The sequence below is a fragment of the Chrysochloris asiatica genome, unplaced genomic scaffold (assembly GCF_000296735.1).
Source record: "Chrysochloris asiatica unplaced genomic scaffold, ChrAsi1.0 scaffold00113, whole genome shotgun sequence".
NCBI lineage: Eukaryota > Metazoa > Chordata > Mammalia > Afrosoricida > Chrysochloridae > Chrysochloris > Chrysochloris asiatica.
The window spans coordinates 3549329-3563224 of record NW_006408631.1 but is presented as its reverse complement, the minus strand read 5'-3'; the positions used below and the strand labels follow the sequence as shown (position 1 = coordinate 3563224).

The 13896-nt window shown below is 36.8% G+C and overlaps 1 protein-coding gene across 3 annotated transcripts in view; it reads right to left on the bottom strand.

The window, feature by feature from the left end:
* PLCH1 (phospholipase C, eta 1) overlaps positions 1-13896 on the bottom strand; it is a 238126-nt gene that overhangs the window by 127143 nt on the left and 97087 nt on the right. For all 3 annotated transcript variants that reach the window (XM_006867956.1, XM_006867954.1, XM_006867955.1), the window contains 2 exons: positions 10167-10296; positions 5297-5467 (listed from right to left, as the gene is read on the bottom strand). In XM_006867956.1, coding sequence (XP_006868018.1) covers positions 5297-5467; positions 10167-10296 — 301 coding nt within the window. The remainder of the gene's footprint in view (positions 1-5296; positions 5468-10166; positions 10297-13896) is intronic.

Sequence of the window (13896 nt, the reverse complement as noted above, 5' to 3'; positions counted from 1 at the left end):
TGAATTATGGGAAGTAAAATTGTTTGGTTAAAGTTATATAGGTAATAATGTTTCTGTAGATATAAAGTTGCCCTTATATAAAGATTGTTATCAATCCATAGCTTCATTATAAACAATGGTAGGGTGGTTTTTTTTTTATTTGATGTGTGAAAATGGTCTCTTTGCTTTACATTTTTAAATTACTAATTAAGGGTGGACATTTTCATAGGTTTCACTTTGTGTGAGTTTTTTCAAAGGTTTTAAATGTTTTGCATAGTTCTGTATTATGGTATTCTTTTTCTCTTGCTGTTAATGAGAGCACTTTTCATAGTAGAGAAATTTACCATTCCCCTCTTTTGTATGCTGCAAGTGTTTTCTTAATTTGTACTTGCGTTTGATTTTATGGAGTTTAATATATGGAATTTAATTCCTGGTGTGGCACTATAGGATAAGCACTAGTCTGCTAACCACAAGGTCTGCAGTTCAAACCCACCAGCCGCTCCTCAAAAACTCTATACAGGTCACTATGAGTTGAAACCAACTTGATGGCACTTAACAATAATAACAATACACTAAATCACATATAAATTTAAAGTTTCAGTACATAAATATTTCCGTTTTTGGTTTTTGCTTCTTGTATGATAATTTTTAATTTTTTTAAAAATTTCTTTCAGGTCATGTGTAGCTTTAAGCTAATTTATGAAATTAAATGGATGCATCTGCCAAGGGCAGATGGCACAGAACATTGGCTTCTGTTTTCCCCAACTAAAATTGACTGGCAGAATGTCAACACAACAAAAAAGAGAGAGAAAAGAAATCCTTTAGCAAGTGGCATCCACTATTGCTATTCAAATGATTTGGGCTAATTCTTCTAGCCCAAATGAATTATTTCAAATTCATTTGGTAGCGTTAAACATTTTCATTTTAATTCCTCACACTGCTGCACTTCTGAATGGCTCCTTCAAAGGACTTTCCCATTCATCCTTTGTCAGTCCCCAAGTTGTTACTGTGAGATAGGAAAGGCAGACAGCATCTTCACAGTACAATACAGACAAGCAAGGCTCAAAGACAATCATGACTGACCTGTCCAACCCAGTCTACTGGGTGCTGGTCTAAAGCTCTTCCCACCTCACTATGCAGAGTTGCAGAGTTTTCCAGATGAGAACGGAGAAATGGTAATAAGAGCAGGAGTTTGAGGAGTGGAGGACATACTTTTTGCATACACACACAAAAAAAGTTTTCCATTCCCATTTTCTATCTATTTTATACCTCACACTGTTAGCAAAAAATTTGTGCATTTGCCAAATTATCAAACTAGTTAAAAGAAGGGATTTTGTTAAAATATATCACTGGCACTATTTCACTTAATTCTTAAGAAACTAACAACAAGGCTCACAAAAGCGGAATCTTTTCTTGCTAAGATGGTATGTGATTGTGGTAATACAGTAAAGTGAAATATTACCAGGGGATAAGGAAGAAAAAAATCTTAGAGTTTTACATCAAAGTGTGTGTATTGATACCTGCCCACACACAATCTAATCTAGCTCATTGGAAATGGACAAATCTGTGTTATTAACTAAATATCACCATTTATTGAATGGCTAACATGCCAGGAATTTAAATCCATATCTCATTTAATCCACCTACTACTCTTGCAATGGAACTTATTACTACCAAATCATTTTATTACTCACAAAATCTAGGATGAAAGTCTAAAGAGTAGTGATCAAACTCACAAAGCAAGTAAGTCTGTATATCTAGGACTGTTCAACCCCATTCTACCACGTGGTATAATAATAATTTTAAAAATTCATTTGAGCCAAAAAGAATGATAGCCTGCTTGAATAGATTTATTAGTACTCATGCTGTAAATAATAAAAGACACATATTATAGGAATACAAGAGGTTCGTTTAATGCATTAAACTTTGGGGATTTTGTTTTGAAAGAAACATCAAGAAAGAATTTTAAAAAAAAGAAAAGAAAAGAAAGTAAAACTAGTTTCTACTTTCGTATTGTGTATCTCACATAAGAACTAGTAGTAATGGCTTAGTACTTATATCTTAAATAGCATCTGAACAAACAGATGTCTACAGGGAATTGGGTAATGGACAGCAGTCTGTCTCTGCTATTTCTTTGCTATTCTATCCCTTACACACACACACACACACACACACACACACACAAATTAAACCAGGAAAGAATACTTAAAATTTTTGTGTTTAAAAGAGCTTTTCAAATAAAGTTCAAGAAAAACAATAAAAATAAACATATGAGAAAACACTCAGTGCAACCATCCAAATAAATGTTAATAAAGGCGACAATAAGCTCTCAGTAGCCCATACCTATATTAGCACCCAAAACAATACAGTTAATTACAACTTACTTCCTCTCACTGTTTTCTTAATTATAACTTGAAAGAACTCTTTTGGATCGCTACATGGTAATGTTTTCAAAAGCCATAAAAAAAATATTTAGGTTCTAAGGCTCAATTCCAAGGAGGATATGCCTGTGTGGATTTGGGTTTACCAAAAACATTGTACATTTTTCCATCCTTGATAAAGTAAAAGGTGGTAGAATTTGATCATCACATTAATCTATATATGACAAAATTCCAAACTTGTATTTAAATACCATAGAAATATTTATTCATCTCAAGCAGAGTATATTTTAAATCAGTGAGCCTTTTCCCAACATATGAGCATATAAGCCTCTATTGGGCTAAGATTATAAATGGCAAGACAAGGCCAAGTAAAACTGATTAATTTTCTTTGTGAAGGAAGAACAAAATTAAAGTGCGTTAAGAAAGCTGAATGACTTTCAAGTACAAAGTCACTTCAAAATCTCAATTTAATTAAAATTGGAACTAAAACTAAATAAGCATTATGTTAAGTGCCACCAAGTTACTTCAGATTGATGCCGACCCTATGTAGGGTTACCAAGGAATGGCTGGTAAATTTGAACCACCAACTTTGCAGTTCAACACTCATGGAAGCAGCAGTAAAGATTTCAAACAACATATTGCATTAGGCAAATCTGCTGCACAAGATCTTTTTAAAGTGTTCAAGAACAAAGATGTCAGTTTGAGGACTAAGATGCACCTGACCCAAGCCATGGTATTTTCAATAACCTTATATGCAGGTCAAAGTCAGACAGTGAATAAGGAAGACTGTAGAATAATTGATGCTTTTGAGTTATGGTGTTGGAGAATATTAAAAGTATGATAGACTGCGGAAAAAAAAAAAAAAATCTGTATTGGAAACAGTGCAGCAAGAATGGTTCCTGGAGGCCAGGATGGCCAGACTTCGTCTCTCATACTTCGGACATATTATCAGAAGGGACCAGTCACTGGAGAAGGAGATCATTTTTGGTAAAGTGGAGGATTGGAGAAAAAGAGGAAGAGTCCCAACCAGATGAATTGGCACAGTGGCGGCAGCAGCAATGGGCTCAAGCATACTAATAATTATGAGTTTAGTGCAGGACAGGCAGTGTTTCGTTTTATTATGCATAAGGTAGCTATGAGTCAGTACTGACTCGATGGCATCTAACAACAAAAAAATGTGCAACATAGGGGTTTGGTGTGGTGCCACAGGAAAAGCACTGGATTGCTATCTATAAGGTTAGCACATAAAACACACAAGCCACTCTTGGGAAACCCAATACAGGGTCAATATGAGTCAGAACTAACTCTAAAGCACTTAACAACAATGTACAAAATGAATGGATCTTGAAAACTATGCTAAGCAAAAGTAGTCAATCACAGAAAGCCATATAGTATAAGATTCAATGTATTTAAAACATCTAGAATAGATAAACCCATAGAAACAGAAGTAGATTAGTGGTTAGTGGGGACTGGGAGAAGGGAGGAATAGAGTGATTGCCAATGGATAGTATGTTTCTTTTTGGGATACTGAAAATCTCCTGAAATTAGGTAACAGTGCTAGTTACATAATTCCTTTAATATACTCAAAACCACTGAATTGTACAATTGAAAAGCATAACATTTAGGGTATGTGAATTATATCTCAATAAAAGCTGTTATTAAAATTCATAAAATTAAATAAATAAATACATAATTATTGGGGGCATTGTAGAAAGAACTCTTTCTATTAAATTCTTTTACCATAAAATTCAAATATTCAATAATTTTATGATTTCAACAGTTATTGCCTTGTATTTAAAATGGACAAATGGGGTAAATAGCTCTTTCTATTAGATCTATAAATCCACAAATTCACCGTAAATTAAAAGCAAACCTCACCACCTATAGTAAAACCAAGTCTTCCCCCCTTGAAACAAAGTCTAATATATATGGTTAAAAACTTTTAGTAAAATTTTTATTCATTCTTCTACTTTACAGAGGAATAAAAGGGATTTGAGGCAATTTAAAAAGCAATGGTAACAGGATTAAGCTTTGTTAAGCATAATTTAATCTATGTAATATTAAAATCAAAAGGTCTTATTCTAAATATAGGAGCCCTGGTGACACAGAGGATTAAACATTGGAGTGCTAATCACAAGGTTGGTGATTCAAACCCACCAACTGTCCCACAGAAGAAAGATGAGGCTGTCTGCTCACGCAGATTTACTGTATTGGAAACCCTAGAAGCAGTTCTACTCTGTACTATATGGTCACGATGAGTTGGAATCAACTCAATGCAGTGAGTTTTATTCTGAATACAGTATAGAGATTTACATTACTTATCAGAACTTAATGTACTTAGCTTTCTCATCTCATAAAATGCCAATTTTCTACCAGAATTATCAATAACCAAAGAGCTCTGGTAGCGTAATGGTTACGAATCGGGCTGCTAATCTCTGGGTCAGAAGTTCGAAACTACAAGCTGTTCCACATGAGAAAGATGAGGCTTTCTGCTCTCGTAAAGATTTATAGCCTCGGAAACCCTGTATAGGGTCATTATGAGTAGGAGCCGACTCCACGGCACATAACAACAACAACTATATAACCAGTTAAGAATTATACCACAATTAACTTAATAAATACCTAGATATATTATTAGCAAAATGAAAGCATTATCATTATACTTAAAATAAAATAAATAAGTTAACATTCATTTGTTTGAGGAGATATGAATATGCATACTCAAGATGGTTAAGGTAAAAGAAATTAGAGAGACTCTTACTCAATTTACCATTTCTTCTTAAATGTTTTAAATGACCCCAGTATAAAAACATTTTGTGGACTTGTGATAATTTTCTATTTTAAATTTAAAGTAAACTATATCCAACTCCAAGTAAAACTCATGTATTTTTCTCAAGTATTTGTAAGTAATCATAAATTCAGTACTCTAATGATACCTTTTGCTCCACTTTCAAAAACTGAGCCAGTTCTTCCACAGTTAGGTGATCTTTCTTGTCACTGTAGCTGAGGAGCAACAAATAAAGATCCCGCCTCAACGACATCATTTTGTAAAAAACACAAAACTCTTCAAATGTCAAAGTTCCTTGATTTTCATCTGTGTCAGCTTCCTAAAAGGGGCATAGAAAAAACAAGATAGTGTTAGATTTTGACATAGGAGATTCAGTCATGGGAAACACACCTACTCCCACTTATCTACTATCTCATTATCTGATATTTAATATTTATTAGCAACAAAACTATCTAACAATTAGCAAAAAGTCTACCCAACAATTTACACATTAACAACGTACAACGGGCAGTAACAAAGATCACGGTATGAGGCAAAAGTAATGCTGGCTATGATGGTTACTCCCATACTTCAGACATATATCAGGAGGGACCAGTCCCTGGAGAAGGACATCATGTTTGGTAAAGTGAACAGTCAGAGAAAAAGAGGAAGATCCCCAACGAGATGGATTAGCACAGCGGCAGCAGCAATGGACTCAAAAGTAGTAGTGATTGTGAGGTTGGCGCAGGACTGGGCAATGTTTCATTGTATTGTGCATATGGTCACTGTGAGTCAGTACTGATTTGATTGCACCTAGCAACAATGATGGTTAAAATTATGTGTCAACTTAGCTAGGCTATGATTCTCAGTGGTTTGGTAGTTATGTAAAAATACAATTTGGCAGTAATGCAATCATGGAGTCGTATCATCCTCCATTTGGTGATCTAACATGGTCATCTTCTACTCACATAATGCCAGTGTTCTCACAAAGACCTTTGAAACCTAACCATGTTGATAAGTGAGGAGTGGTGGGTATAATCTTTACAATAAAAAGGATAGTACACATTTCACAAATGGAGAATACACTCTTCTCTGAACTTTATAAAACTTCACTAGATATTAGGCTACAAAGCAGGTTTCAACAAACGAGAAAGAATGTTATACAAGTTATTTCCTTTGACTATAGTAGTTTTATACAAAAGCAAAGTAAGTTATGTGGATTTTTAAGTTAAAAATATAACACACACCTATAAAGTCACTTTAAACAAAGCTCTGAAAACTAAAGAGCTCATTTTTTGTTAACCTTGTATACTGTACTGAATTATTTAATATGTCTCTTCTTTCTTTGGTCCTTATAACTCCCATCAAACAGCTCATTTCCTGATGGGTCTGGGTAAGAGCAGATGGGAGAAGATACTCACAGGATATGATTTGGTTGTGAATGATTGTTAAAAGAGTTGTGACTGTAAAAACTTGGATGTCTAGTGTGTGTACAAAATGAGTCATTTCAGAAGCAGGAATAGGGGATCTCACTAACAAAAGAAGACCTAGATGTGGAGCATCTCCTTTGGATCCACAGATCCCTGTGAATTGAACCTCCTTGAACAAAGGAAGAGAAACCTGTGACATCAGAGGAGTGGCAGAGGAGCAACAGCAGTAGAACCAACAGCCAGAGCATGCGACAGAGTGATGGGCTTTCCAGCCCATGGAACAAGGAAAGCTGAGTGGCTCTGGGCAGGAGGCTTGCTTGTAGAGCAGGTACCTCGAGGCATTTAATTAGGGGAGCTAAATTTGTTGACCAACAGACCTAGCACCATGTGCCCTCAAGCTGAGGCTTATAGTGGATTGGTGTGCCTTGTGAGCATTTATCAGCAGCCTTAAAAGAGCTTTGTAACATTGCAAGGCAGAAAGAGGAATGTCTGTGGGCATGGCAGAGGTCATACTGGTCTGACTGGAAGAATTGTGCTCAGAACATTTCTGATCCTACATTGTAACCTTCCCTAATAAACTCCCTACTTGGGAGTATTGTCTCTTGAGCTCTGTGTAGCCATTGTAAGGAATTATCTAACCTAGCTGAGTAGACAGAGCTGTGGGAAGGATGATAGGTTACATTTGTTGCACATTGGGTCAGTTATGAGCAAACCATTATACCAGTATTTAGATCATGCACAGTTACTATGTGAGACTGATTGCTTGAGTCTTCTGTCATTTCATTTTTAAAGCAAAGACAGAGTGAGCTATAGATTTTGATGTGTGAAGCTCTTGGTTGGACATGCTTTACATTCTACAAAACTGTATACAATGGCCATATTTCTGTCAGGATCCTGTTTCAAAATATCTAGCACTTGTTGTTGTTGTTGTGTGCTGTGGAGTCGGTTCTGACTCATAGTGACCCTGTACAGGGTTTCCAAGGCTATAAATCTTTACGGGAGCAGAAAGCCTCATCTTTCTCCCACGGAACAGCTGGGAGTTTCGAACTGCTGACCTTGAGGTTCACAGCCCAATTTGTAACCACTACACTACCAGAGCTCCTTGCTTAGAAGAGTTTAAAGGCTTCTCAAAAGTTTCTGGTAAATATCTAACAAACTAAGAAGAGTAAAACTCTAAGGTTTAAGCAATAGCATCTAAAGATAGGTTTTTATACATCAAAAGGTTTTTTATACAAAAATATTTTTATACAAAAGCAGGTTTTTATACATCAAAAGACTACTTTGAAATAAATGACCCTTGTGTTACACAAAAATACAAAATAAATAGATTCTAGGAATGCTTTAATGTCAACCAACAATATAGTCAAGAGGAGAATGATTGGACCAGATCCTTGGTCCAATCACTCCCACTGCCAGCTTTCACAGAGTAGGCTAGCTATATGCAAGGACCTCAGTGGAAACGCTCTTCATACAGCAGGCACAACTGCCTACCTCGTCTCTTCTCACTTGATAAGCCTGTTATTGTTTTTTTAACTTTTTCTTGTGAATTGAGTGAAGTTTTACAAACAAGATCATCAGTTTTACAGTCACCATATGATACACCTTGTTTCATCTCAGTGTTTGCAATCTCATCTGTGTAATAATAGATATCCGGCTTCTTCCCTATGCTTCCTATTGTCATCCCACTCTCCTTCCTATTCCTTCTCAACTTTGTCCCATTGGATCTTGAATGTTTGACCATTCCAGGGTGAGCATACCTTACTACTGTTGTTGTCCCTGTCCCCCACTATACACCTATCTACTGCTTAGTAGAAAATTGAGTTCCACCCAAGACCTGAAAGGTAGTTGAGGGTCATAGTATCAGATTCTTACAGTCGCTTTCTGACCAGTAAGACCAGTCTTTTCTTCATAATTTTGAGTGTTGTTTCACAAATTCTCCCACTCTAACAGGGACCTTCTAATGTGATCTCTTTCAGAATAGTTGGTAGTGTTAGTGGGCATTAATATATTTTTAGACCTAAATTCATAAAAGAGACTTTTAACGTTGTCTAAAGACTTTTCCATAGCATTTACTTTGAACCTTTAAGACATTTAAAATATACTATCTCCTCTAAGTACTAGATAGATTAGAAGCAATTTCTGGAGGGGGAAAAAAAAAAAAAAGAAATCAATCTTACTTCCAATAAGTACTATCATTTTTATAGGTATAGACTTGGTCCTACTCTTTAGCTTGACCTCTCTTATTAAATTAGCAGTTCTGTAAACACTCATATGAGGATTGTGAGATGAGGCTCACCACAGGACAAAAGTAAGATGGCAGGTTTGTCATTCCGTTAGTACTAATTCATTTCCCTGCCAAAATCTCCTACTCCACCTGGGGGGGGGGGGGTTATATATCACACCCCTTCCTCCTTTTTCCTTTCTTCCTGCTGCTCTCTAGTGCAACAGGGTAAAGTTCACCATAATGCAAATAATCTCGAACCAACAATGTCCTAAGAACAAGACCATCTTAAGAACTGAGCAAGACTCCGTCTTCCATTTATTGCTCCAACTCATACCTCATGTTGTTTCTGACTTGACCACCTCTCTGGTAGCGTAGTGGTTACGAATCGGGCTGCGAACCTTAAGGTCAGCGGTTCGAAACTACCAGCCGCTTCGCGGGAGAAAGATGAGGCTTTCTACTCCCGTAAGGATTTACACCCTTGGAAACCCTGTACAGGGTCGCTATGGGTCGGAACCGACTCGACGGCACTTAACAACAACAACAACAACAACAAGTGGTTAGAAAACAAATGAGTCATGAAACAATGGACCCTCGACTTATTTTCAAGTGTACAATATATCGCTTGCCTTATAACCTAGAATAGAAAATCACTGCAGAACACAGGTCATGAATGTATATTATTTACCTACAAATAAGAATCTGTCTTTTATAAATTAAACATCTACAAACTACTAACAGTCAAATATTGTTTTTACCCAGACTCAAAATTATCAGAGCTCATTTCTGTACCTTATCCTGGGGACTAAAAAGAATCCCAGCTGGGCACCACAGAATGTTTGGGCTCAATTACTTACCAACAGAGAAAGAGGATCTCATGTAACATCAATAAGCAATTGATTATCACTTCTGAAGAGCTGAATAAATGGTAGGGGGGATATAGCACTGCTAAGCCACCACTATTGTAAATCTTAAACAAACTCCTTTGAAACTAAACAAAGGGTTATTGGGGACTTAGCAAGTGCTATTCTTTTTTATGCTACTTAGTCTTTATTCTGATCTTCACAATAGCTCGGGGAGGTAGTCAGATGATATATTATTATTCTTGGTAAAAGGCTTGAACAAATTTACTGCAATATTTAAGAGTCAGGTAAAGTGCTTATAATTACTCTGAGAAAAAACAACAATAAAAAAAAGGCATTGTAGAATTTGCATTAAGTCTATGTTTATGAAGCTTTTTCCTTGATGAAGCAAATAACTCTCTTCATTAAAAATAAAGTAAAATAGTACAGATCAAATAATGTTGGTTTTCAACAAGATAAAACAGCCTTTTAATATAGGCTCCAATATACATGTTAAATAAGGCCAAAGTGATTGTGAAGACGCACCTGAAACATTTGTCTGACCTTTCTTCGGGGCAGGTTGACGTTTAGTTTATGCATCAACTGGTGTATCTCTTCAATATTCAATAAGCCATCCCCATTCTTATCAGCTTCCTCAAAGGTCTGCTTCACCCATGTGCAAAAAAGTCAAGGAAAATACTGAAGTTTGCATCAAAATAAAAGCTGCTTCCTCATGGAAAAATCTCAAGGACATTATCAGCAATACCCAAATGTGAAGGAAATAAATCTGTTTAAGAGGAAGCCCACAGGTACTGATAGTGATGACAAAAAGAAACAGGGGGGGGAGATGATGTGTATTCAGGTGTTTTCATTCACTGTGAAATCAGTCAAACCAGATGATATCAAGATTTAATTCAAAACATGCTATATATACCACACTTTTCTAAATTAAGTATTGAGCTTACTGCTTCAAGAAAACACTAGTTATATCATATAAGGAAAAAACTACAGAACTAGTTCTAATCTACTCTAGCAAGATGTTTCCACCTTATTTCACTTCTCCATTAGCTGACTCCTTAAATTTTAAATGGTTCTATGTGACTTTATGGACTCCTGGTGTGGTGCTGTAGGTTAATACACTGGACTGCAAAGTCAGTTTGAACGACAAGGACAGTGGTTCAAGCTCACCAGCCGCTCCTCGGAAACTCTATACACAGTCGCTATGGGTTGGAACTCACTCAATGGCACTTGACAACAATATATGACTTCCTACGTTATCCCGTTTTACTTCTCATTCCCTGTCTAATTTTTTAGCTGTTCTACTGTGATGCTACTATGACAACAGTAACACAAATCTTGTGTCTCTATTATTTCTCATTTGTACAGTTGGAATTATCCGTTTATGAAATATGTTGATAGTATGCAGCAAGAATGGGCCAGTATTGTAGCTCCCAAGCATTTTGTGAAAGAATCTCCTTATGATATGATGAAATTCCAAATATACTTTTTCAAATTTAGACCTTATCTTCTTCTATGCTCTTTCATCTAGCATCTTTTTGCATTCACAATATCCCAAGCTATCCACTTTGTAAAATTCTCTTTTGTCTTTTATGTCTACATTCAGAAAATGTTAACCCCTGTAAAGATCCCCAGAAACCATCAGATTCAATCTCATCAAACAAGGACACAAAACTAGCAGAGGGTGACATTTGGTAAAGTTTAGTGAGAAATCTCACTTTTGCAATCTGGTTTAATACTCCTTCCCCTGCATACAAGGCCTGTCTCTTTACTACGTTCCTTGTTCTATTATTAGCCTTTATGGTCCCCACACATGTAAATCCTGGGAAATGATATGAAGTACAATGCTGATATGACAGGGGTTGCCCTGGTAGCGCAGGTACAAACCTACTGCCAGAGAATATAAAGTTGAGTGTAGATAAAATAGATCAACATAAAGTGATTGCAGATTTCGAAAGACTTAAAAGATTTTAAAAGTAAGATGAGTGTAAGTCTGTTTTACCCAGTTAGAAAGCAATCTCAATGTCAATAAAGTGGATGAGTAGAAAAATGTCTGGTGAAACTTTAGCTTCAAATTTTGGGAAAAAAAAAAAAATGGATGGCTTGTCTTTGTTGAAGAATAACAAGTGAGTGGGGTCACTGAACACAGGAATTGTGTATGGACCAGCATGAGTTTCAAAGTGCAAAAAGTAACACAGAAGAAAAGAAATCAAAATGATGAAAACCAGAGAACCAAAGTAAGGGGAAGGTATAGATTTCAAACCAAGAACTGGGAGAATGGGAAGTACAGCAGAGGAAAGGGTCATGGATATTTGTTGATCTGGCATCACACCGGACATTTCTATTTTAATTCAAAATATTAACTAAGTTCTCCATGGCAGCATGGAACATTTACTTTCCTTATATGATTCGCATTGTGGCAGTAGGAGACTACCTGAGAAAGTAAAAACTACCAGAAAGAAGGTCTTAATCCTTTTAAAGTTAAATAGAGGTGAGTTTGAGAATGTAAATACTTTGCTTCACATATTGTTACCTTCATAACATTAAGAAATAACCAGCCCAGTTCTTTCAAGTTCAATTTTCTCTCAGAGTTCCGTCAGGACCTCATTATAGATGACACTTGGAAGTTAAAGGGAGAACAAGGCCTAAGGGAAGAAAACTGAAGAATAAAAAGGGTGTAACATTTGGCCCAATTACTAATAAGTAGGTTGATCTCATTCTGTCTGTTTTCTGGGCCCACAGTGCCCACTATTTCTGTGGATACTGCTCACATTCCATATGGCCACAATTCAAAGAAGTGCTAAAATGAATCCAATGACAGTAATATTTTCTTCCAAATGTCTTTCAGTCTGTAATCATTTACCAAAGCCTCTTAAAGACTTGTCCTGACAAGATGCAGAACAGCCAAGCCCCAAATATATTTTGTAGCTATGAACCCTATAGAGTGTTTATATGTCCTCAAGGTCTTCTACATCAATACACCAATGCCCTTGACAATGGAACAAACAGAAGATGGGACTGGTAAAGCAGCGATAGAGATAGAGTCAGGTGTAGGAAATATACTTTAATCCCAATCCAACTGCTGAGCTGTCCCTGACACAATAGGTCATTTACACCACCTCTTCGGTATTCTTCTTTATCTACAACGTCAGGAAGCACAACTAAACAACACTGAAGTTCCTTCCAATTCTGAGATTCTATGAAAGGAAAAAGGAGCCCTCATAGTATAGTGGACTACGAGCTGGCCTACTAACCACAAAGTCAGTTGTTTGGATCTACCACTCACTCCGTGGAAGAAAGACGAAGCTTTCTGCTCCTGGAAAACTTTACAACCTCAGAAACCCTACAAAGGGTCACCATGAGTTGAACCAACTCAGTGGCACACAACCACCACCACCACCATGAAAGGAAAGACCATTCTTTCCCAGTAACAGTACACATAGGATAAGATTCAATTGCAGGTAAAAGTATCTGATATCTTAAAGCTAGTCTTCATAATTAAGATATGAGTGTCCAGGACAGCCCGGTGTTAATGATTCATATCAATACACTTTGGACATATTATCAGGAGGGACCAGTCCCTGGAGAAGGACATCTTGCATGGTAAAGTGCAGGGTCAGCGAAAAAGAAGACTCCCAAGGAAAGGGATTGACATGGTGGTCGCACCAATGGACTCAAACATAACAATTGTGAACACGGTTCAGGTTCAGACAGTGTTCTATTCTGTTGTGCATAGGTTCGCTGAGTCAGTCCCAACTCAAAGACAGCTAACCACCACCATCCATACACATGATAATCTTAAGAAAAAAGTTACTCTGCAGAGTAAACCTAGAAACATTCCAAAATGAATGAAAAGTTGTTGTTGTTATGTGCCATGGAGTCGGTTCCAGCTCATAGCGACCCTGTACAGGGTTTCCAAGGCTGTAAATCTTTACGGGAGCAGAAAGCCACATCTTTCTCCCGTGGAACAGCTGGTAGTTTCGAACTGCTGACCTTGCGGTTCGCAGCCCAATTCGTAACCACAACACTACCAGAGCTCCTTGATGAAAAGTAATGATCAATTATTTTCTATCAAGAACCCATCAGAGGAACCTAGAGCCAGTGGGCCTGGAGGAAGGCAGACTCTCCAGTGAGTAGTATCCAATCTGCCTAGGCAGAGCTGATGAAATGAAATGCAGATGGGTCTCTTGTGATACAATAGTGAATAATTGTTATCAGGACTGATTGTGAAGGTTAGAAATGTAAAGGTAGTCATTTT